General features: G+C 37.3%; 1 protein-coding gene across 3 annotated transcripts in view; it reads left to right on the top strand.

Annotated features, from left to right (window-relative positions):
* Positions 1–24540, top strand: part of TRAPPC9 (trafficking protein particle complex subunit 9) — a 1007235-nt gene that overhangs the window by 137713 nt on the left and 844982 nt on the right. For all 3 annotated transcript variants that reach the window (XM_051971143.1, XM_051971142.1, XM_051971144.1), the window contains one exon: positions 22456–22582. In XM_051971143.1, coding sequence (XP_051827103.1) covers positions 22456–22582 — 127 coding nt within the window. The remainder of the gene's footprint in view (positions 1–22455; positions 22583–24540) is intronic.

Here is a 24540-nt window from a genome sequence, read left to right as displayed (position 1 = left end):
CTTTCTACTTTATCCTCCCGGTTCTCCTGTCTAGATTGCCAACATCTTTTTAGATCCCGACTTTTTTCCAGTGTTTCAGTTTTCCCTCCCAGTTATGTTACTGGTAAATTTATTAAGTATTTTATCAAAGACTTTGTACAATTCATTGACAGAAAGTATTAATCTGGAGAAAAGCACAGATCATTTGGGTACTCTATTTAAATACTTTTCCAGTTGATCAGTTAACAAGCATTTGTTAAATGTTTTCTCTGTGGTTAATATTCTACTTAAGTACTGGTATATTAAGACAAAATCAAAATGGCTTCTATCTTTAAAGAGTTTACCTTCTAGTTGGGGAGAAAACATTTACATATATAGGTCTATAGCAGACATATACAAATGAAATGTAAGGTAAGGGGAAGACTGAGATAGTTGGAAAGACCAAGAAAGATTGCATGTAAACTATGGCACTTGATCTGAGTCTTTTTTTTTTTTTTAAATAACTTTTTATTGACAGAACCCATGCCAGGGTAATTTTTTACAGCATTATCCTTTGCACTCTCTTCTGTTCCGATTTTTTCCCTCCCTCCCTTCACCCCCTCCCTCAGATGGCAAGCAGTCCTTTACATGTTAAATAGGTTACACTATATCCTAGATACAATATATGTGTGTAGAACCGAACAGTTTTCTTGTTGCACAAGGAGAATTGGATTCAGAAGGTAGAAATAACCTGGAAGAAAAACAAAAATGCAAACAGTTTATATTCATTTCCCAGTGTTCTTTCTCTGGGTGTAGCTGCTTCTGTCCATCTTTGATCAATTAAGGCTCTCTTTATCGAAGAGATCCACTTCCATCAGAATACATCCTCATACAATATCGTTGTTGAGGTATATAATGATCTCCTGGTTCTGCTCATTTCACTTAGCATCAGTTCATGTAAGTTTCGCCAGTCCTCTCTGTATTCATCCTGCTGGTCATTCCTTCCAGAACAGTAATATTCCATAACGTTCATATACCACAATTTACTCAACCATTCTCCAATTGATGGACATCCTTTCATTTTCCAGCTTCTAGCCACTACAAACAGGGCTGCCACAAACATTTTAGCACATACAGGTCCCTTTCCTTTCTTTAGTATCTCTTTGGGGTATAAGCCCAGGAGAAACACTGCTGGGTCAAAGGGTATGCACAGTTTGATAACTTTTTGAGCATAGTTCCAAATTGCTCTCCAGAATGGCTGGATGTGTTCACAATTCCACCAACAATGTATCAGTGTCCCTGTTTTCCCACATCCCCTCCAACATTCTGCATTATCTTTCCCTGTCATTCTACCCAATCTGACAGGTGTGTAGTGGTATCTCAGAGTTGTCTTAATTTGCATTTCTCTGATTAATAATGATTTGGAGCATATTTTCATATGTCTATAAATAGTTTCAGTTTCTTCATCTGAGAATTGTCTGTTCATATCTTTTGACCATTTATCAATTGGAGAATGGCTTGATTTCTTATAAATTAGAGTCAATTCTCTATATATTTTGGAAATGAGGCCTTTATCAGAACCTTTGACTGTAAAAAATGTTTTCCCAATTTATTGTTTCCCTTCAAATCTTGTCTGCATTTGTTTTGTTTGTACAAAACCTTTTTAATTTGATATAATCAAAATTTTCTACTTTGTGGTCAATAGTGATCTCTAGTTCTTCTTTGATCATAAATTCCTCCCTCTTCCACAGGTCTGAGAAGTAAACTATCCTATGCTCTTCCAATATATTTATAATCTCATTCTTTATGTCTAGGTCATGAACCCATTTTGACCTTATCTTGATGTACAGTGTTAAGTGTGGGTCAATGCCTAGTTTCTGCCATACTAAGTTCCAATTTTCCCAGAAATTTTTGTCAAATAATGCGTTCTTATCCCCAAAACTGGGGTCTTTGTGTTTGTCAAACACTATATTATTAAAGTTATTGGCTGTTTTGTCCTTTGAACCTAACCTATTCCATTGATCAACTAGTCTATTTCTTAGCTAATACCAGAAGGTTTTAGTAACTGCTGCTTTATAATATAATTTTAGATCTGGTACAGTTAGGCCACCTTCATTTGGTTTTTTTTTTTCATTAATTCCCTTGAAATTCTTGACCTTTTGTTTTTCCATATGAACTTTGTTGTTATTTTTTCTAGGTCATCAAAATAGTTTTTTGGGAGTCTGGTATAGCGCTAAATAAATAGATTAGTTTAGGTAGTATTGCCATCTTTATTATATTTGCTCACGCAATCCAAGAACATTTAATATTTTTCCAGTTGGTTAGATCACACTTAATTTGTGTGGAAAGTGTTTTGTAGTTTTGCTCATAAAGTTTCTGATTTTTCCCTTGGCCAGATAGATTCCTAAATATTTTATACAATCAGTAGTTATTTTAAATGGAATTTCTCTTTGTAACTCTAACTGTTGGGTTTTGTTAGTGATATATAAGAATCCTGATGACTTATGTGGGTTTATTTTGTATCCTGCAACTTTGCTAAAGGTGTGGATTGTTTCTAATAACTTTTTAGTAGAGTCTCTGAGGTTCTCTAAGTATACCATCATATCATCAGCAAAGAGTGATAATTTGATTTCCTCATTGCCTATTTTTATTCCTTTAATCTCTTTCTCAACTCCTATTGCCAAAGCTTGATTTGAGTCTTGATGGAAACCAGAGATTCTAATAGATGGAGATGTGTCCAGGAAGTATTCCTGTCATGGCAGTTAGTGCAAAAACTCAGGTATAGAAGGTGGAGCTTTGTGTGAGGAACATCAAGTGAGCCAGTATGTCTGAGTATACTCTCATAGAGAGCATGGAAGGGCGAAGTATGTAATTACACTGGAAAATTGTAGAGTCTAGGTTTGTGGTTTTAAAAATGTTAAATAGATGTTTACATTTGATTATAAGAGTTAATTATTTATAGGCGTTAGGGAGGGAGGGAAGGAAGGAAGGAGGGAGGGAAGAAGGTCGAGAGAGAGAGAGAGAGAGAGAGAGAGAGAGAGAGAGAGAGAGAGAGAGAGAGAGGATTGTGGGAGGAAAAGGAGAGGGAATGAGAATGTGAGTGTGTGTGTGTTTGTGTGTGTGTTGACATAGTCATACTCATGCTTTAGGAAATTCACTTTGGCATGTAGGGGATGTATTCGGATGAGGAGATTTGAGGCAGGGAGACAAATAAAGGGACTATTGTGCTAGTCTAGGTAAGAAGTGATTAGAATCTGAACAGGGTGTAATTGTATGAAATCACAGAGAGAGCATATCCCACAAGTGTGATTGAGATAGAAATGGCAAAATTTGACAACTGATTGGATATGTCAGGTGAATGTGACTGAAGATCTTGGGATGATGCTAAGGTTGTGAACTTGGGTAGCTAAGAAAATCATGATATTCTCCAATCGGAAAATAATAGAGAATTTCACAGGGATGGTTGATGGTGGGACTTAAGATAATTAATTCTATTTTTAGATATGTCAAATTTTAGATATGAACATCCAATTAGAAATGTAATTTGGTTGGTGATGCAGTCCTGGCTCTCTTGTAGGGAGATTAATTATTGTAGATTTAGAAGTTATTTGCATTGATTTGATTAAACCCATGGAGCTGATGAGGTCATCACATGAGAGAGTATAGACTGAAAAGAGAAGAGGACAGAAGTAGATGGAGGGATACACCTAGCATTTGTGCTCAGGCAGGAGGAAACAAAGAGAAAGCAGTGGCACAAAATTCCAGAGAAGAGAGCATCCACAGAGTGAGGGTGTTAATAGCATCAAGGTCAAGAAGGATGAGGGTAGAGAAGCACTTTGATAAGAGACTTGGCAATATTAGAGAGAGCATTTTAATTTTTGCAATAAGGTTAGAAGGCAGATTACATAGGGTTCAAAAGAGAGTGAGAGGAGAAGATGTGAAGGCATTCAAGAATATAAGTCTTTCTAAAAAAGTTATTCAGAGAAAGGGAGGAGAGAGATAGTATAGTCATCTAGAAGGCATGGTGGAATAATGTGAGGTGGTAGGGTGTAATAGTCTTTTAGGATGTGGTAGTCTTGGGCTCTACCCAAGAATGATAGTGGAGTGATTTTGTAGTATAAAAAGGAGGAAAGAGAGGGACTTTGCCTATACGGAGAGGAGCTGATAAGGAGGTGAGGAGGAGTATTGAAGAGAGAGCTCTAGGTAAAGAAGTTTTCTTTTTTAAGTATGAGGTGAGGTCTTTAGTTGAGAATGCATGGGATGGGAATGCAGCAAGAGACTTAAGAAGAGAAGAGAGGTTAATTCAGATTAGGTTATTTCAATTTTTTTGTGTCTGGACAAATAGTTTGGAATCCATATAACGGTTCTATCTTCTAGCCCATCTCTCTACATTTTGCAAAAGAATATAATTAGGTATTTTATCAGTTTGCAAAAATTTAGGCAATGATATATACAGAATTTTTCTGATCTATCATTTTAGTCAACTAGATTTTAAAAACCAGGCTAATCTAGTGATGGAGAAAGAGAGGGAGAGGGAGAGGGAGAAGGAGAGGGAGAGAGAGAGAGAGAGACAGAGACAAAGACAGACAGACACACAGAGACAGACAGAGGGAGAGAGAGAGACAGAGGCAGGGAGGGAGGGAGAGGGGGGGGGAGGGGAAAGAGAGAAAGATATGGGAGGATGAAGATTACTTATGCTCTGGCAACTTTTTGAACCAGTAGTTATCAGGAGTAATTTTCATGGGAGGAGAATCCATTTGTAGCTTCTCTTCTTTTCCACTCTCCCCCCCCCTTCTATATAGTCCTATAGTCCTATTATCTGGTAACATTTTTTATCTCATTTAAATTCTTGACACTGTACCCTTCTATGCCATGTGTCTTCTCATATGGATCATAATTCATCATTTGGTTTTTAAAGAACTTTACATAAAAGCGCTTAATATAAACTAAGCCATATGCTAAGTACTATGGCTACAATTGAAAAAGCAAATACATTCTTTGTATTCTTGGAGTTTATATTTTAAAAGGGTATGACCTAGAGAAGTGATGGCCAGTGAAGGGTGTTTTTAAAATTCCAGAAAGTTCCAGATGGGTGAGTAGAGGTATAGGGGAGTAGGTTTCTACACTCTTGCCAGGAAGAATGGTAAAGTTCAAATGATCATGGTTTTTGAACTAGATGATGATGATGATGGTGGTGATATGTATGTGTGCTTATTAATTATCTTTTTTTTTTTTTAAATAAGGCTTACTCATCTAGAGTGAAATTCCAGTCATGGTTTCCATCCTACCAAGTTGAGTGATAAATGAAGTCAAATTTGCTTCCTTGTGATAGGAACTCTATGTCCTCTTGTTTGTTACTTTGAGCAATTATGTGTAAATATTTGAGGCCATGGGTTTTATTTTCTGATTTTTTTCCTTGGGTTTTAACTCTTGTGATTGGGTATTTCAACTTCTATTAATATTCTTTCATTGTAGCTCTTATCTATAATATAGCTTGTTGCATGCACATAAACAGTTTTATCCTTGCTTCATTTTTTTATTTCAAAGTCCACTTAATGGTTAGTAAAACACAAGGCAAATTATATTTTTGCCAAACCCTAGTTAGGTATATTTCTCTGTTTAGGAATCTGTAAGTTTTATATTTTACACTGTTGTTCAGAAACCTAAATCCCATACTCACCTACCATTTTCAACTGTTTACTTCACAAAAAAATTTTTTTTTTCATCTTTATTTCTTGCTTTAGTGAAAAACAGGGAAGAGAATATAATCATATAACCTTTAATTTGTTTCCCTGAACTTTTAAATTTCTGGCAATACATTTTAAGTTCTTTTTTTTGGCAGGTATCATTAGTACCTAATGGCTAATGGAATGGCTAACAGCCCTCTCTTTTGATGTCTTATTAAGAGCTCTGATGTCTTCGGTATATAGTACTATTTGGTACTTTATGTCAATACCAGTTTTGGTCCTGTCCTACACTCTTAAAAGGGTTGCTTACTCCTTATTCCCTCCTGAGCTCTGTTTCTTGGGCTTGGCCACCGACTTTAACTATTTCTGGTGTGCCAGTAGCTGGAAGGTTTTAGTCTTCTTGGAACATCTAGAGTTAATATTACATAAGTCTTTAGGATCCCTTTGAGCAGATTTTTGAGGACTTCCAACCTCCCTGGGGTATCTAGTCAGAACTATTGAAGGTTCTTCAAACCTTGGTCAGAGTAGTTAAAACTCTGCCTATTTCTGATCTTTAAAATTTTTTAAAATTTAATTAATATTTTTCCCCAGTTACATTTAAAACAATTTTTTTACATTAAAAAATTAAAATTTTTACATCAAAAACTTTTGAGATCCAAACTTCCCCCAACCCCTATTAAAAAACCACATGTGAAGGTTATGCAACACATTTCCATAAAACTTATATTGTGAAAGGAAACTTATATCTCCCACTCCAAAAACAAAACAAAACAAAAATAACAACAAAAAAAAAAAATGCTAAATCCAAGAGAGAAAGAGAGAGAGAGAGAGAGAGAGAAAGAAAGAAAATGTATGCTTTAATCTATATAAAGACACAATCAGTTCTTTCTCTGGGTATGGATAGGACTTTTCATTATATGTCCTTCAAAGTAGTTGTGGATCACTGTACTGCTAATAATAACAAAATCATTTACAGCTGATCATCCCAGAACATTGCTGTTAGTTTGTATGCAGTACATTTTACTTTACTTGAGTTCATGGAGGACTTTCCAGAAATATCCTGCTCATCATTTCCCACAGTACAATTATACTTCATTATAATCACATACAACTATTTATTCGTCTATTCCCTAATTGATGGGCATCCTCTCAATTTCCAATTTTTTGCCAGGAGAAGAGAACTGCTATAAATATTTTTGTACATATAAGTACTTTTCCTTTTTTAAAAAAAAAAAATCTTTGGAAATCATACCTAGTAGTGGTATTGTTAGGTCAAAGGATATGCATGAATTTATAGCTCTTTGGACATAAATCATATCTTTTGATCATTTGTCCATTGGGATATTGACTCATTTTTTATTTTATTTTATTTTTTATAAATTTGACTAAATGAAGCCTTATCAGAGAAACTTGCTTCAAAATTCTTTTTACAGTCACTTTTGCTAACTGAATTTCCTCCCACTTATTCTATTTCTTTTTAAGAGCTTTCTTTCCCCATCACGGTACACTATATTGTAGACCAGGTAGGGCCATCTTGGTATAACTGCTGGCAGACCTTTGGCTTGTTAACTTGTGTTTAGACTATCTTTCCTGGGAGTACCCTTTCTCAGTGTCTGCAAATTTCTGTCTTTCTTTTTGTGTAGTCTTGGACTGGTTAAAGGTACATTAGCTTCTTTTTAGATTTCTTGATCCTTATTTGGTCCAATATTCTTTTTAGATCTTTTCTGGAATACTTGTATTTGAGCTGACCTCTTATGCAACCTTTTGTGCCTCTATTTTTACCAGATATCTTTTATATTCTAATAAGAAGAAATGACTTATTCTTGATAGCCCTTCAAATCTTGAAGACAGGTATCCATAATCTGTCTTCCCTCATTTTTATCCCCCCCTCACTAAAATCGTTCAAATTATATTGTGTAATATCCTTGACTTGAAAATTTTAGTTGAAAGAGGTATGGATTATTCCCTGAAGACTTGAATCTAAATCTGTTTTGTCACTTTTGGAGGTTTCTGACCATAAATGAGTATAGCTCCTGAATTTCAGTTTCCTCCTTGCCTGAATTAATATATTTTTTGCTTTTCCATCTTTATAGGGCTGTTTTGTAGTTTAAATGAAATTAATGTATGCAAAACACTTTGCAAGTATAAAGTATTATTCTAGGGTAGTTGCTATGATTATTACTTTTAAGTCAGATTTCATAGCGAATCATTTGTTCAGGAGTATCAAGTGAAACATCCTCTTTTTTCCCTCTATTATTCAGTATTCTTGCTTGACCTTTTTTTTTTTTTTGTTGGAGTTCTTTAGTAGACAGTCTTGATGGGCCTGTGATGCTGTATGCATTTAGTTCTTCTTGTCTTCCATTTTCTATGTATTCAGAACATTTTAGCTGACTTACTATAGGCATGCTTGTCAGAGATTATTACTTAGAAGAAACTTAGAAGAAGAAACAGTTTCACAAATAAACTGTGAAATAACTTTGAACCAATTTTCATGTAAATGTCAACCCTAGGAAAGGCAGACCAGTTGTGAATTATTTATGATCAAAGTTTGATTAGCACATTTTGTACTTTTATAATGAACCCTGTAGCTAAGGAGAGCTTCTGAGCTTTCTTTAAAGTAAATGCATTCTTAAATTTCTAGAGGAAAAAAATATTGCTTAAGTTGTTTGGGTTAGGTATCAGTCTACTATAAAGTGTCTTTTTAAAGAAAATTTGAACAGTATCCATTCTGTTATTTTAAAAAGTAGAATAAATTAACATTTCCAGATGAATCCATTAGAAAACTTTAGCTTCCCCTAGGAGCCAATACAGATTTCTCAGGTATACTGATTTTTATTTTTTTCATATTTATTTTTAGTTACCCATGATGGCTGATTCATGTCAAAAGATTCATTAACCTTTTTTTTTTTCAGATCTAATAAAAATAGCTTAGTTTATAGAATACTACTTCTTTAGTTTGTAACTATGACTTCATTCTGAGTACAAGGGTTACCTTTATTTACACAGATTAAATAATATATGTGTACTTCCTCATTTTTGTATTACATTTGTAATAATTAAGATTGTTTTTGCATAGCAGAGTATCTAATTCTTAGTTAATATTTAAGAAATATTTGTTGGTTGATTGTCAAATTTAGTGATTCAACTAAATCTTTAGAAATCTGTACCTGTGAAACTACATATAAATATTATCAGAAAAATTGTCCTTTGTGAAAATTCTTTAACCCTAGATAAGTGCCTTCTATTTCTAATTGATGTACAATTAATATGTTCAGTATGTGATTCTAAGCTCCCTTCCAACTTTAATGTTATAGAAATTGCCTCCAAACCTTACTATTACAATTCCCATATCATTTGAAATAAGCATTAAGAATTGTGAAATGAATTCATTTTAAACATTAATTTGATATTGATCTAGTCAAGGGATCATTAGCATTTTTAGCTTTTGTCTTGTATGCTAGTGACAACTCTATACAACAATTGAAATTTGAAATCATTAAGGGACCAAATTAATGTTTCTATGTTGCTATCTAAGGTTTTTTCATACCAAATTGCTTAGAAACCAGTGAGCCTCTTCCTTGAGTCTTCTGTTGAAATTTAAAACCAGTAGGCCTTCAAACTCTCAGTCTTGTTAGAATCTCTGCTTTTGATGACAGTCTCTCTCTCTCTATATATACATATATATATATATATGTATATATATATGTGTGTGTGTATAATATAAACAATAAAATAAAATAAACAGACTATATATATGTAATATATATAGCTTTGATATATAGATATATAGAAATACATATCTATCTATATATCAAAGCTATATAGAAATATAGATATATTGATATAAAATATATAAGCTTTGATAAATGTTAAGTCCAGGCTAACTCTCTGGAGGCCTTGGGATCAGGAGAGTCAGGATAAATAAAAGTCATGCCCATCAATTGGAGAATGGTTGAGTAAATTGTGGTATATGAACATTATAGAATATTATTGTTCTGTAAGGAATGACAAGCAGGATGAATACAGAGAGGACTGGTGAGACTTACATGAACTGATGCTAAGTGAAACGAGCAGAACCAGGAGATCATTATATACCTCAACAACGATACTGTTTGAGGATGTATTCTGATGGAAGTGGATCTCTTTGATAAAGAGAGCTTTAATTGATCAAAGATGGATAGAAGCAGCTACACCCAAAGAAAGAACACTGGGAGATGAATATAAACTGCTTGCATTTTTGTTTTTCTTCCTGGATTATTTATACCTTCTGAATTCAGTTCTTCCTGTGCAACAAGAAAACTGTTCGGTTCTGCACACATATATTGTATCCAGGATATACTGTAACCTATTCAACATGTAAAGGATTGCTTGCCATCTGGGGGAGGGGGTGGAGGGAGGGAGGGGAAAAATCGGAACAGAAGTGAATGCAAGGGATAATGCTGTAAAAAATTACCCTGGCATGAGTTCTATCAATAAAAAGTTATTTAAAAAAAAAAAAAGGATAAGTAAAAGTCCTTGGTCTTTAGGGGGAGAAGTGAAAGAAACAGGCAAACTGCCACAGGCTTGCCGAAGAGGTATCCTGGATTCTCGAGCCAAAGTCAACAACTTCTCTTTTCCTCGTCCTGCCGCAAAATGACTCTGGCCTAGGTTAATTTCTGCAAATTCTGGCCTAGGTCCCTCTGTCCTCTAATCCTTGCCTACAATTACCTTAACACCAAACACTGAGCCAGCATCAACTGTGAGAAGAGCCATTTATCCAAACATATGCTAATAGAATCATGCTCATCTGAAATAGGTAATTAGCCTTAAGTGTTTGGTTGTCTGATTCAAGCATACCTTTTTCAGAGTTTCAGCCCTCTACATCTCCCACTTTCTTTTGTTTTAGAACACAGGTGATCACGTCCCCTCTGACTTCTCAGGAAGGGAGGTAAAAGCACTAAAAAGGAGATGATCACGCCCTCCCTGACATCTCAGGAAGGGAGATGAAAAGCACCAAAGGGAAGTGGGGAATCAAGCCAGATATTGTTTGCGGGTTTCTGAGCTGAAGGGTCTTACTAGAAACAGGTATGGACAAACTCCATCAGTATGGGAGGTATTACACAAGCACATAGCAATAACGCACAGACTATTAGTGATGATTCTTTCCACAGTCAGTGAAGGCTCAGTGTGATGTAACCACATGAATTGTATATGCAAATAGTGATATAACAAACAATATAAATCAATATGGTGTTGCAAAAGATTTCCAGAAGTCCTAGAAGGAAGGTATCTAAATAACAATCACACACATGCCTCCTTCAGCAGCCAAGAGATAGTCCCAAACCAATCTATTTTCCATTGCTTCACATGTCAGGGAATCCAATGATCCCTGCAAGTTTTTGAAGTCCTGCAAAAGTCTTTTTATGTGTTAGGAAATCCAATGATTCCTGCAGATTTTGAAGTCCTGCAACAGTCTTATCATGTCTCAGAGAATCCAATAGATTCCTGAGGGTTTTCAAGTCCCACACAGCATCTTTTCATGTCTCAGGGATTCCAATGATTCTTGAGGGGTTTCAAGTCCTACAACGTCTTATCATGTCTTAGGGATTCCAATGATTCCTTAGGGTTTTTGGACTTCAAAAAGTCCAACAATTTTTTTCTTTAAAGAGAACAATTTAATAGTTTATTAAGTGGAGAGATTTACTGGGACCAAATGATCCATGTTTGGTCCCAGGGCTGAACAAGACTATTGTCTCAAAGAATCCAGCCCTGAATATCAGACAGCAAGACTCTTTTATAGGATAACAAGAACAGTGACATAATGGGGGAGGTACCTGGATGGTGATAAGCTAATGGCAGGGGGAGGCCCTAGGATGACATAATGGAGATACTGGAGAGTATTTCATCAAATATTAAGAGGGAAAGGTTATAACCTGAAGCAGAGTAACTAAATAGGACAATTAGAGAAACTGGGTCAGGACATTAAAAGGGAACTGTGGCACAACATTTTACACTCTTAGTCTTCTAAGTATTCAAATCTTTGAATTACCTTCCTCTAGAAGGTCTTAGCACCATAATTTTGACCAACCCTATGTGAAGTAAATAGAAAATAAAAATCAAAATAAAGCTAGAACAATGCAAGGACTTATGGCAAGGTCAAGTCTCTCCCTGATAACCCCAGAGTTAATCAGCAATACACAAAGTTCCTTATTGCAATCATGTCAGGTCCTCTGCAATTAGGGAGCATCACTGTGAGTTAGGTCTGTGGTCATTTGTGCATGACTAGGCCTTTGCTTACAGAGCAGCAGGGCTCAAGGAAGTCCAACAATTTTTGATGTCCATGAGTCAAATGCCATAACTGTCATGCTCTTTCAATGATGGGCACAGTCAGTGATGGAACCACCTGATGTTTCTTGGGTCTTCTCCTTTGTTTCAAGGGTCTGCTCTGTCTCTCTCTGATGGACACGGCAAATACGGTTCATTGGCACCCATCTGATTCCTTTTCCACCTGTAGAGATACAAGCAAACCCTCTCCCCCAAGCAGTCAACCTATCTGGTCCCTTCCATTCATCACTTTCTAGATTTCTCCACATCACCTGATGATTGTGGAGCTGCTTGCAGTGGATACTGCCCTTCTGATGGATTATAAAACCTCTCTGCCAGAGCCTGTGCATCTCCACCAAAAATTTAAAAATTAATAGTATAAAGAGCTAAATTTAAAAGTTCTCTAGGGTTACCTGTGGCTCCCCCTTTCTTTTGTTTTTGGAGAAGCATCTTAATGTCTCTGTTTTTCCTCTCTACTATTGCCTGTCCTTGAGGATTAAAGGGTGTAATGGGCTGAGGCTTGAGTTGATGCACTGAGGTCCCAAGCACATGAGGCTAAATAGTAATTGGACCATACTCTATTATATAAGCTTGGAGAAAGAATGGCCCCTGCCCACTCTTTGTGCAAGTCCTGATGTGTTGTATAGGAAATGATGATTTTGGTGGGTGGAAGCAGGAGAGTGGAAAAGGAAGGGGAAGGAGAGACTGGGAGCATTTTGCGATTGCGATTGTGACGGTTTTTCAGCTCAGGGCTCTTTCTGCTAGCTGGCTTCCTGTCGCAGCTGCCCATATTGCTATCGCAATCTTTTTTCACCTCTTCACTTCAATAAAGATCGAGATTTTTCCCTTAACCTGAATTCCTGACTCCGGCTGATTTTAAATATGCGGTCACTACAAAAGGGTATGCCAGTGGTGTGTAAAATCTTATACTGTGCACAAAAGTGTGCAGAATGTATAGAAGTATATTCAGATCCATTGTCTGTTTTTATTGCTTGTGGCACACCCATAATTGCAAATGCTTGTATAAGGAATTCAGTGACCACTTGGGCTGTCTCTTTTGATGCTGGTATTGCATAAGTGAATCCTGAAAAGGTATCTACTACAACATGGATAAAAGACAGACTACCAAAAGATTTATAATGGGTCACTGTTGGAATCCTAGTGTTAACTCAACTTGAAACAAGGTGATAACTCAAGGGAGATGTTAGAATCCTAGTGTTAACTCAATGGAATTGATACCGTGCTTTGTGTTCACACCTTTAGAGAGCTCATATAAGCATGAAGTATTTAAGTACTCATTGGAGTTCACACGTTTGGGGGATTTCAGGGTTTAGTATGAGATATCCAAATTCACACCTCCCTTAATTCCTCTCTCGGGAAGAGTCAACCTTTGGGAGATCATATATATTGAAGCTCTCGAGTTACTTCGGAACATTGTCAGGGGTCGGAGAGGAGCAGTCTGGGAGATACAGAAGCCCACAAGCCCTCTTTGGGAGGCGCAACCAGATTCACTTCATTTCACACCACTGTGGTGGGTGGGCTCCTGCACTTCCCCCATTGAGACCAAAGTGGTCTGAAAGGCTCTCCAGAAAGCTAGCCGAGCCCCAAGTGAAGGAGGCAAGAGAGATTCATTCCATTTTCCACCTGGCTGGTTGGAGGCTGAAGAACAAACCTTTGGATTTGGAGACATTCGGAAGGAGCTCTTGGAACCAAGCAGAGAGATAGGCCACTAAGAAAAAGTAAGCTATTTTGGAGTTGGGCTATTTTGGAAGGAGAAAATAAACATTTGCATTTTATCACCTGGCTGCGTTTTGAGGTGATTATTACTTTCAACTGCAACTAAGGCTGCCTCCAGAAAACCTCCCCAAGAAACCTACTTTCTCCCAGAGTGAAGTATTATTTTAAAGAAGAAGAACACCACATTTTGGTGCCCAACATGGGGCTCGAACCCACGACTCTGGGATTAAGAGTCCCATGCTCTACCAACTGACCTAGCTGGGCTCTGGTCACATCCATTTGTCAAATTTCATTGGGTCTCAAACCATGAGGGTTCTTCCCTGGAGAGAGCATAGGAGCGTGGAAAGGAAGGCAAGCTATATAGACTTTTACTATGTTCCTAGCTTCCTCTTTTGCTATCTCAAATTGTAAACGTAAAGTTCAAGCAGCCTGATGATATTTAGAATGAGATTCTTGGGCTGCATAAAACAAAAGAGTATTGGCCAAAATAGTTAGAAGGTGATCTGCCTTTGAATTACCATCAAAAATAGGACCTGGAAGTCCCCTATGAGAATGGACATACAAGATATAAATCTTACCTGGATGCTTTCTCACTTGCTCTTGAAGTTTCTTAAAGAGATGATATATATTAGAAGCTAGAAATTTTATTTGGGCATTGGCAATTCTTTGTACTACACCTACTGAATAGGCTGAATCAGATGTTATATTTATATCTCCTGGATAATAAGTAAGAGCTAGAATGATTGCATACAATTCATTCTGCTGAGTGGACTGAAAAGGAATTCTGACTACTCTCTTTATAGTTAAGTCATGAAAGTATACAGCTCAAATATTATGTTTGGATGCATCTGTTAAGATTGTTGGTCCTTTAAGAAAAACTTTAGAAACCTTTTCTTCAAGAATCCGTTGCCAATTATATAATAGCCAGATTATCTTTAATGTAGACCCGGGTGTAAAATTTGCAGCTGTGGCCAGTAAAGTTTGCTATTCTGAGATATATTAATTTGTGCATTGGTATAAAAGGTATATATCTTGTCAGGTCTTATCCCAGATAATTGTACTGGTCGCTTAATGGCCTTTAATAAAATTCTAGCCACAAGCACTGGGTAAGGAGTAAGGCTTTGTGCTTGGAAGTTCACCCACTCTATCACACTGTCTCCTTGAGGGAGGACTGCTATGGATGCCTCTTTTGTACCAACAACTGATATTTCCAAGGATTTTTGAGTGACTCTTTCAACCACACTGGCTAAAGCCAATTCATCTTTTCTCAAAGCCTCCTGAACTTCTTTTGTAAGCTGGCATGGTGAATTTAAAGCACTGTCTCTCCTTAAAATGTCATATAATGGTTGGTTAATTGATAGGTAGTCAAACCTAACACTGGACGCATCCATTGGATATCTCTTGTTAATTTCTGAAAGTCATTTAAGGTGTTTAGCTTCTCTGTTCTTAAGGAAAGTTTTTGTACTGTGAGTACCTTAGGATATACTTCATATCCTAAATATTGAAAAGGAGCATGTCTTTTAATTTTTTCTGGAGCTATATGCAATTTGTATTCCTTAGTTGTTCTATGCTCTTTTGTAGACATGCTTCTAATATTTGTTCCTCAGGTGCACATTCCAATATATTATCCATGTTAATGTAATAACATTACTTTTAGAAGTGCTTTTCTTACTGGAGTAAGAGCAGCAGCAACATATATTTGACACCTAGTAGTGCTGTTTTTCATTCCCTGTGGCAAAACTGTCCATTCATATTTTTCATAAGGCTCCACTAAGTTAATTCTGGGCACTGAAAAGGCAAATCTTTTCATATCCTCCTTATCTAGAAGGATAGAATAGAAACAATCCTTAATGTCTATAATCCAAGGAGGCCATTCTCTAGGCAACTGAGTAGGAGATAGAAGTCTAGGCTGAAGAGTTCCCATAGTTTCCATCTGTTCCTTTACTTTTCTTAAATCAGCCAACATCCTCCATTTTCCAGATTTATTTCTTACAACAAATATTGGGGAATTCCAAGGCCTTAGAGAAGGTTGTAAGTGCCCTTGGTCAAGTTGTATCTGTATTATATCTAATAAGGCCTGAATTTTATCTTTGGCTAAGGGCCACTGGTGTATCAGTTTTCCATTGAATAGGAACAGGTGAAAGTGTTGGCAGGCCTTCAACAGCAGCCCTGCCTAAAAAGCCAAAGTACTCCTTTGTTGTACTAATCCTAATTGTTGTAAAATATCTCTTCCCCACATATTGATGAGGATTTTTCAACTATAAAAGGAGTTAAAAAATTCCTGTTTCACCTTCCAATGTCCATCTCAAAGGGGTCACATTAACTTCAGCTGCTTTTGATCCAACTGCACCAGACATGTAGATGTCTTCCTTATCTTTGGCCATTGACTGGGCCAGTTGGCACCTCTAATGACTGTACGATTTGCAGCAATGTCTACCAATCCTTGCCATTTATATAAATAGTGAGCATAGGTCAGTCATCTGTCACAGCTGCTGTCTAGTATATTTCTGGATTTTGTGGCTTGGAGTCAGAATCTAGGTGACTATCACCAGATTGCTTATTAGGAGTCTGATGCTACTACTTCTCCTGGGTGATAAGTCACACATTGTCTACCTGTATTAGTGATTGGGATATTATCTATACGTTCCCCAGTTTCCCACATCAGTATATGGATAGACACTGTTTTGTACGTACTCTCAAGAGGTGAAATGGTCAAGCCTACTGTGCCTGGAGGCAAAGAATCCATAGGCTGGAGAGGAACAGATTTCATTTCTCCAGGGTGTATCCCAGTAGTTCTGCTGCATACAACTCTATTCTCCCCATTTGTAATCCCTTTTCTATCAGGTTGCTTCCTGGCTGATTGATTGTGTAATCCCTTTCTCCCATCAGATTGCTTCCCAGCTGATTGGTCATGTCTGGGTACTGGACTTCTAGGCACTCTCTGGGTGTAGCCTTGGTTGCCATAATGCTCCAAGTATTTTTTGCCTTGGGCCCCCCATCCTGTTTCCCTGAATCAGTCTACATTCTGAGGCCCAGTGGAAGCCTCTGTTGCATTTTGGACATGGGGTTTTGGTTCTTGTTCTCCCACCCTGTTTTCTCACTCTGTCTCTATGCCAACATTGAGCTTTCAGATGCACTACTTTACCACATTGAAAACATTGACGAGTCTCTCTGGAAGTCCCTTGCCAAAAGGGACCCTGTCTTCCCATGTTTGGATCTTGGGGAGTCTATAAAAGGTATTTGCGCCCATTGTGGCACAGCGTCTTATGATCTCCTCTAAAGGAGCATCTTTGCGTGATCCTAGCATAATTCTTCTACAAACCTCATTAGCATTTTCTTTAGCAAGTTGCCTTATCATAATGTCTGTTACTGCACTTTTACCATTAGTACGTACGGCAGCTGTCTGCAAACATCCTATAAAATCAGCAAAGGGTTCATTTGGCCCTTGTGCTATTTTTGTGAAGGCTTCACCCTGGTCATTTTTACCGCAGAGAAAAGCCCATGTTTTGATAGCAGCAGCGGCAATTTTCTCTTACGCTGCTTTGGGATAATTAATCTATACTGAAATGTCTGCATAAGAACCCATCCCTGTTAGTTGGTCACAGGTGATTGGAGGATTAACTCCACTATGACTATTTTGTTGGGCTTATATCCTACAGAATTCACTATATTCAGAAAGTCACAACAAGTTTTGTCCAGCTTCTAAGCATACCCTTGCTATAGATTTCCTGTCCCAAAGGATTAAGACTTCATAAGCCAAATTCTGTAATAACATCTTAACATAAGCTGTTGTAGCCACATAAAGAGGGCAAGCCTTTTCCAAATCTTTGATTATTTCTAGATCAGAAGAAGCATATCTTCTTCTTTCTTGACCTGAAGAGTTAAGTTGTTCAATCACAGGATACATTTCTATTCCCAAATCAGCTAAATCCTGCCCTTCTTCTGTGGCTTTAAGTATGCCTTTTGCAATCTAGTCATAGGAGGGAGTGATTGCTGGGGGGGAGGTGCTGGTGGTATCACCGCCCCTCCTCCTCCTCCTCCTCCCTCCATCCTGTAAGGTGAAGTTGATGGGGGAGGGTCAAGGACCTGTTTGGGTGTAGGCGGAGTTGAAGCTGAGCTGTGAGAGTGAGAATCACCAAGCCCTTCAAGTTCACTTAAGTTCACTCATGCCCTGCGTCAATAAGGCCATTAATTTCTCCTTTCTCTTTCTTTTTCTCCTCACACTTTGTCATCTGGCTGTTCTTAAAACTTTTTTTTTTCTCTAGAACTTGCTGGATTCTTTAAAGCCAATTGTATTATGTTATATATATAGAATGTTTCCTTGGAAATTGAATCAGGACCATTATCATTATAACATTCACATAGTTGATCTCCTACTAGTTTCCAATTATCTGCCTCTGTTTCTTCTTCCTTGAACAACCATGGTGACATGCATTCTAATGTATCTAAGAGTCCATCAATCTACTCCCAAGTTACAAAACCCTGTCTCTTTATCAGTCTGAGTATGCTTCCTATAGCATCCCTTTGGGGCAGAGGTGGTGTGAGGTTGGGGATGGGGGAGAATCTTTTCCTAATATCTACCCTATTTTAGCTAGAAAATGAGAATTACTAGTTTATCTCTTAACAAAGCGAGTTCCCTGTTTGTCTATTAAAATACTCACCCTATTTCCTGGTCACTGAAGACTTCTTTAGTGAAATTAGGGTCCTTAATCCATGTTGGGCACCAAAATGTAAAGTCTAGGCTAGCTCTCTGGAGGCCCTAGGAACAGCCAGAGTCAGGATAAGCAAAAGTCTTTGGTCTTTAGGAAGAAGTGAAGGAGTTGGACAAAACTGCCAGGAGTTTTGCCAAAGATCTCTCCTGGATTCTTGAGTCTGTAGTCTCTAGCCTCTCTCCTCCTCATCCTGCCACAAAGTAAGGTCTTACCTTTCTCACCCCACCCTCTAATCTTTGCCTATGATTATCTTAACACCAAACATTGAGCCAGCACCAATGGTGAAATAGGCCATTCATCCAAACATATGCTAATAGAGTCAATTTATAGATAATTATCCTGAAGTGCTTGGTTGTCTGATTCAAGCACTCCTATTCGGAGTTTCAGCTCTTTACAGATACATTGTGCTTTTGGATAAATTGTAATAGTGAGTTGGTATGAAACTCTAGCTAACAGTGTTCAAACATTTTTTTCAGGATCTAAAAATAGTCCAAAACATACTTTTTAGATTCCATATAGTTCAAGGAACAGGAATGGAAATATAGACCATTTAAATTGGAGTTAGAATCCTAGTCATCACTAATAATCTAATCATAACCTGATTGGACTTAAGCTTTCCCAGATATTTGTTTTTTTGGGATGGACTACATCATCTCTAAGATTGCTTCTAGCTCTAGTAGACTATCTTTTTTGTTTTCAGATCTCTTAGCTGTAGGGAAGACTAGTCCCTTTGGGGTGAAGGCTGCCGAGCCCCTTTACAGGGCTGCTTTCCCCCTTGATGTTCACCTGATCCCCCTAACTCTCCTGTGGGACTCCAAGAAGCTGCCACACACACAGCGGCCACACTCCAGTAAACTGTTCGACAGACGGGCTACATCAGGGGAGGGTAACCGAGGGGTCTCAAACCCTGTGGTGGGTGAGGGGGTGACTTTCCCTGGTGGAACTCGAGGGTGAGAACAGTTTGTTCCAACAGCCTTGAAAGCCAGTGGAGCAGGTACTGTGGGCACTGGGAGCTTGGTGGAATGACTGAGACCCCAAGGTCATCCACTCCAGCCATCCTGATTCTGTCCTGCCACCGGCAGTGGCGGCTCTGGAAGAGCGAGATTGAGGACTTTGTGCACCTCTGCCACGTGTAAATCCAATTTACACAGGAATCAAAAGACATCAGCATACCATTTAATCATTTCAAAGTTCTGTGGCAGTAGGTAAGTGATAAAGCAGCAAGTGTGGATACACTTGGAGGTATAGTCACAACTCTGCACACAACCCTGCACACAGGCCATTTTTACTGGAACCAATAGACCCCTGATATTTGAGCAGCTTTTTAAGTATCATACTGCTCATCTCCATGTATGAGGAAGAGACTAGAAAAGGTGCCCTAAAAATTATATGCTCATAATTAGAGGAGCTACTCCATATGTTCATAGAAACTATTTGTGTCTAACCTGTGATAGAGCTTTCTGAGCTTTTATTGGTCTGATTATCCACAATCGGACACATGGTAACTCGACTCTAATATAGTGATGTCATTTTGATCCTCTTCAAGTATGAAGGTCAACGAACACTTAGGTCTGATGTTATATGTGTGTGTGTGTATACACACACATACTGTTGGAATCTTTACAAATTGCTAACTAATTAGAGTTGATCTAATCTTACAAGAAGATGTTTTGGGCAGAACCTGAAACAAGGTACTAAGTAGAACTAATTAATACAAGGCTTGTGTTCACACCTTTACTCATTGGAGTTCACAAGTATGCCAGCTTCATAAAGTAAACTTTCTAACTTCAAGGGAGTCCACACCTCCCTTAAAGCTTTTTGGGCCAGAGAGCACTATGGGAGAAAACCCATAATCCCATTCTCTCAGAAGATTCACATATAAGGTGAGAGAGCTATTCCAGAATACACTTTTTCCACTTGGCTGGCTGGTCGCAGAGGAGAGTTCAGCTGGACTGGAGAGGAGTAACTCTGGTGTAGACAGAGAGCACTTTGCGGAATTACGCCAGAAGCCCTCTCTCCGAGGCAAGGCAGAATATATTCCACTTGGCTGGCTGGTGGCAGACGAAGAGTTTTCAAAGCATAAAGCTACGAGTGAGAGTTCAATGGACAACCAGATTCATCTTCATCTCACACCACTGTGGTGTCTGGGCTCCTGCACGCCCCCCACTGAGACCAGGCTGGTCTGAAAGACTCACCAGAAAGCTAGCCGAGCCCCAAGAGAAGGAAACGAGATTCATTCCATCTCTGTGTTGGTCAGAGGCTGAAGAAAGCAGAGGTAGAGGCTGAAGGACAAAACCTTAGGATTTGGAGATATCCGGAGGGCTCTAAGCTAAACCGGCTGTGTTTTGAGAAGAACAAGAACTCCAACATTTGAACTCCTAACACACACACACACACACACACACACACACACACACACACACACACACATATTCTAAGATTCTCCCTTGCCCAACATTTTATGATTCTAAGACTTGTAAGAAATTCCCTTATTAAATATCTTGTCTTAGAAAGTTATTTTCATCCTGAAAAGTTTACCCTCTTTACACTTTTAAAGTTATATCTTGAGATTTTTTGTGTGACATTTAAAATAAAAAGTACCATGCAATTTGGAAAAAACCCCAACAAAAAATGTGGTACTGGTGAATCCAGTGAGCCTTATAACATCTTGCTAAAAGGAAAAGGAGAAGGAGGAGGAGGAAAGGCACCAGATGGAATTTTGCCTCCAATTTGCAAAACTGATGCTGAAAAAATTGGAAATTGGATTTATTCAACACCTTCCTTGCTATTTTCTATTCTGTTCTACAAAATCATCATTTTATTTTGCTTCAAAAAACCCAAAAAAACAACCCAACCTTATATTTTGCTCCAAAAGAAAAAAATTAAAACCAAAACAAATTCTTTAAAAGTGGCTGATGCATCTTATATAATGAGAGACACAAGCTGGACTTCATTGGTGTCAACTTGAATAATTTTTTGTAAATTCTGATTTTAACAAATGAATTAAAACAGAACTAAAATTTAAAAACTATAAACACTTTCAAATGAGTAAAAATTGTCACTCTTTTACAAGGCTTATTCTCCAACCTTACTAGAAGTTAAATGAGCAATTTAATGATGGGGTTCAGTAAAAAAGGGACCAGAAAGGTGAAATGTTTTTTCCAATGAATCTAATAAATACTTGTTAAATACTACTGAGTTTCAGACAGTGTACTAGGCCCTGGACTTATAGATACAATATAGAGACAATTTCTAACCTTGTGTGTTGGACTAGAAATTAGGTCTTTGCATTTCTATTTTGGTCCTCACTTTAACATGAGTCTCTTGAAAATTAAATGCACAGGATATAGCTAATAGGTTAATTCCTTTCATTTTGATAACTATGGAATTTTTAGAGACAACATAATGGAGTATTACCTATTTAATTACATGTAATATACTTTACATTTGGCAAATGAGATAATTTTCATGATAGCATTTGGAATTCTTTGGCAGACTAATGTATAAAGAAAATTTTTATTATTATATTTCATATTTTTCCACATACTCAACTCAAAATTAAGTATAGTTGCTTTTCTAGTCTCATCAAAAAACAACCATCACCAATAAATAGATAAAGGAATTTGTTTGGTTCATAGTTTTCCAATTAAACATAGTTTTCCATAGTCTTGAATTCTCTAAAATCATTATCTTTATGTTGCAACATGTGTTATTTTTCCATTTCACTTTAACAACTTATTTGAGATGGAGTAGAGCTCACACTATATAGATGGAATATAATGATAAAGGGGACAAAACAGAGGTCAGGAAACTTGAGTTCTAGCTCTGGTGCTGCTACCCACTTGAGGGTTCTAGATCTGCCTCTTCTGTTTTCTGGTTGTATAACTTTGGACCTCTGATCTTGGTATATAAAAATGGAAATTAGGCTACATAATCCTTACTGTATAATTGTTTAGTCCTAACTAACATTATAAGGTTCTGTATTTTTTATACCCTAGAAAATGTCAGAATCATTTTTGTGTGATAGATCTTGACTTTCTTTTCTTTCCCTTTTTAAGAAAAAAAGGATGTGACACAGAGTTTAGAAAGCTACACTTCAAAATGCCCAGGAACAATGGAACTTCTCTCTCTCCCAGATGGACTGAACTTACCTCCTGTCCCATTTACGAAACTTCCCATTGTGAGGTAAGATTAATGCCAGTCTAATTGGACTTTAGAGATGCTTCATTTGTTTGAGGTTTGAGTAAAGAGCATGTTACTGTAAAAGATGATACAACTTAATTGGATCCCATACCAAACTCTCCAACCTTGTTTGATTCCCACCTGCTTTTTATTGTTTTGAAATTCACTGCTCTTGATAATCATCTGTCATCTGCTTCTGTAATCTTATACAAATGAGCTTTCATTCTAAATTTCTGATATTTTCTTCCTAGTTTGGAATCAACAGATTATATAAACAGGTTGGTTTGGAGTTTTTATAATCTTATTATATGTAGTTTCATATTCTTTGGTCCTATTGGGCATTTACTCTGATTTGGTGTTATTTTGTCCATTCCATTATCCCTTTTATGATTCGACCATATACAGACAACATATTCAGAAATGGCAGTTATATCTATAATTAGATATTTCTTGTTCCCATCAGATAAAGCCATATTTCACGATATTCCTTTGTGCCCCCCCTTCCTTGCTTTATAACTTTCTTCTTTATTAAGAAGATTATTAATGAAATGTGGGTGCAAGACATCTGAGAAGCTTTGGACTTTCATTTATTGATTCTGAACCCTATTTTTCAACATTGCATTCATCATTCCACGTGTTCACTTCATATTGAACATAGAGTTTATGTTGTTTCACCAAGAATTGTGATTTTGTTGGCTCAGAAATTTCTTGGAATAGAAATTATAATTTTTCTATAGTTTAATAGATAAATCTTAGTAATAAGTCAGAGAAGTTTTGAGTTGACTGTACCCAGATCTATCAAAGGTAAAACATCATAGGTGTGTATGTAGGGGAAAAGGGAATATACATGCACATGCTGTAGCTATACCATTTGGCATTGAACTTCCTGTGTTTGAGTTGGTTCAGAAGACAGATAATCTGTTGTTAAGCTCATTTGTGAAGCTGTTTGGTCTTGGTAGAATTTGCCATAGTGAGTGATTTATTGCCACAACTTTTAAAGGCCATTGATTATAGACAAAGTTTAAAAAAATAGGGGGAAAGTTTTACTTTTGTGCCACCATGAGCCAGAGGAATAAATCACAACAAGTTCAATAATTATACCTTGACTTTTTTTTTTTCCTTGAGGCAATTGGAGTTAAGTGACTTGCCCAGGATCATACACCTCATAAGTGTTAAGTGTCTGAGACCAAATTTAAACTCAGGTCCTCCTGACTTCAGGGCTGGTGCTCTATCCACTGCACCACCTAGCTGCCCCTCAATAATTATGCCTTGAATGGAACAGTCCTGCTGGTATTTTTATAGTTACCCTTTTTTCACTTCTAAGTTCAACCCACTGATATTTTCCTGTCTCATGCCTTACTCCTGATATGAAGAAATGTCTCTGGTACTTAAAATGAAATCAGGAAGAACAGTCAGATCTGACCAAGTATAACAAAGTGCTACCTTGAAGGTTCTCCTCAAATAAGATATCTCTTGGCCCCCACATATATGTTCTGTTTTACAAGATTCTGTGAAAGATGCAAGTATGAAGATAACTTTTTTTATTAGTATTCTGCTGAGTACTGACATCAACCAAATTATAAATAAGGAGAGAGATATTCACCTAAAATGTTCATATATGCTATGGGTGATAGTTTGCATAGCACAAAAGTCTCTTATTTGTGGCACAGTTTTCTAAATGCTGTATGTTCATGTGAAATTGTATTAGTTGCATTCAGCCTGAGGAGAGGACAAAGCTCAGTGAAAGCCATAGGAAAAAAAAGATTGGGTTTAGCCATATATAGTTGATAAAACTAAGTATGTAGAAAACTAAGCATATGCCACATGGTGACATACAGTGAATGAAGCACATTTGGAGTTAATTTCTTTATCTTGGGTAGACATTAGAGATGTCTTAGATTCAGAATCAGGTAGAGGAGAGATCTTCGTCCCACCTGATTTTAAATACATAGTGCTTTCAG

This window comes from Antechinus flavipes, chromosome 1 (genome assembly GCF_016432865.1).
Source record: "Antechinus flavipes isolate AdamAnt ecotype Samford, QLD, Australia chromosome 1, AdamAnt_v2, whole genome shotgun sequence".
NCBI classification, from domain to species: Eukaryota; Metazoa; Chordata; class Mammalia; order Dasyuromorphia; family Dasyuridae; genus Antechinus; species Antechinus flavipes.
Note: the sequence above shows the minus strand (reverse complement) of the source record. Positions and strands in the feature narration are given on the sequence as shown.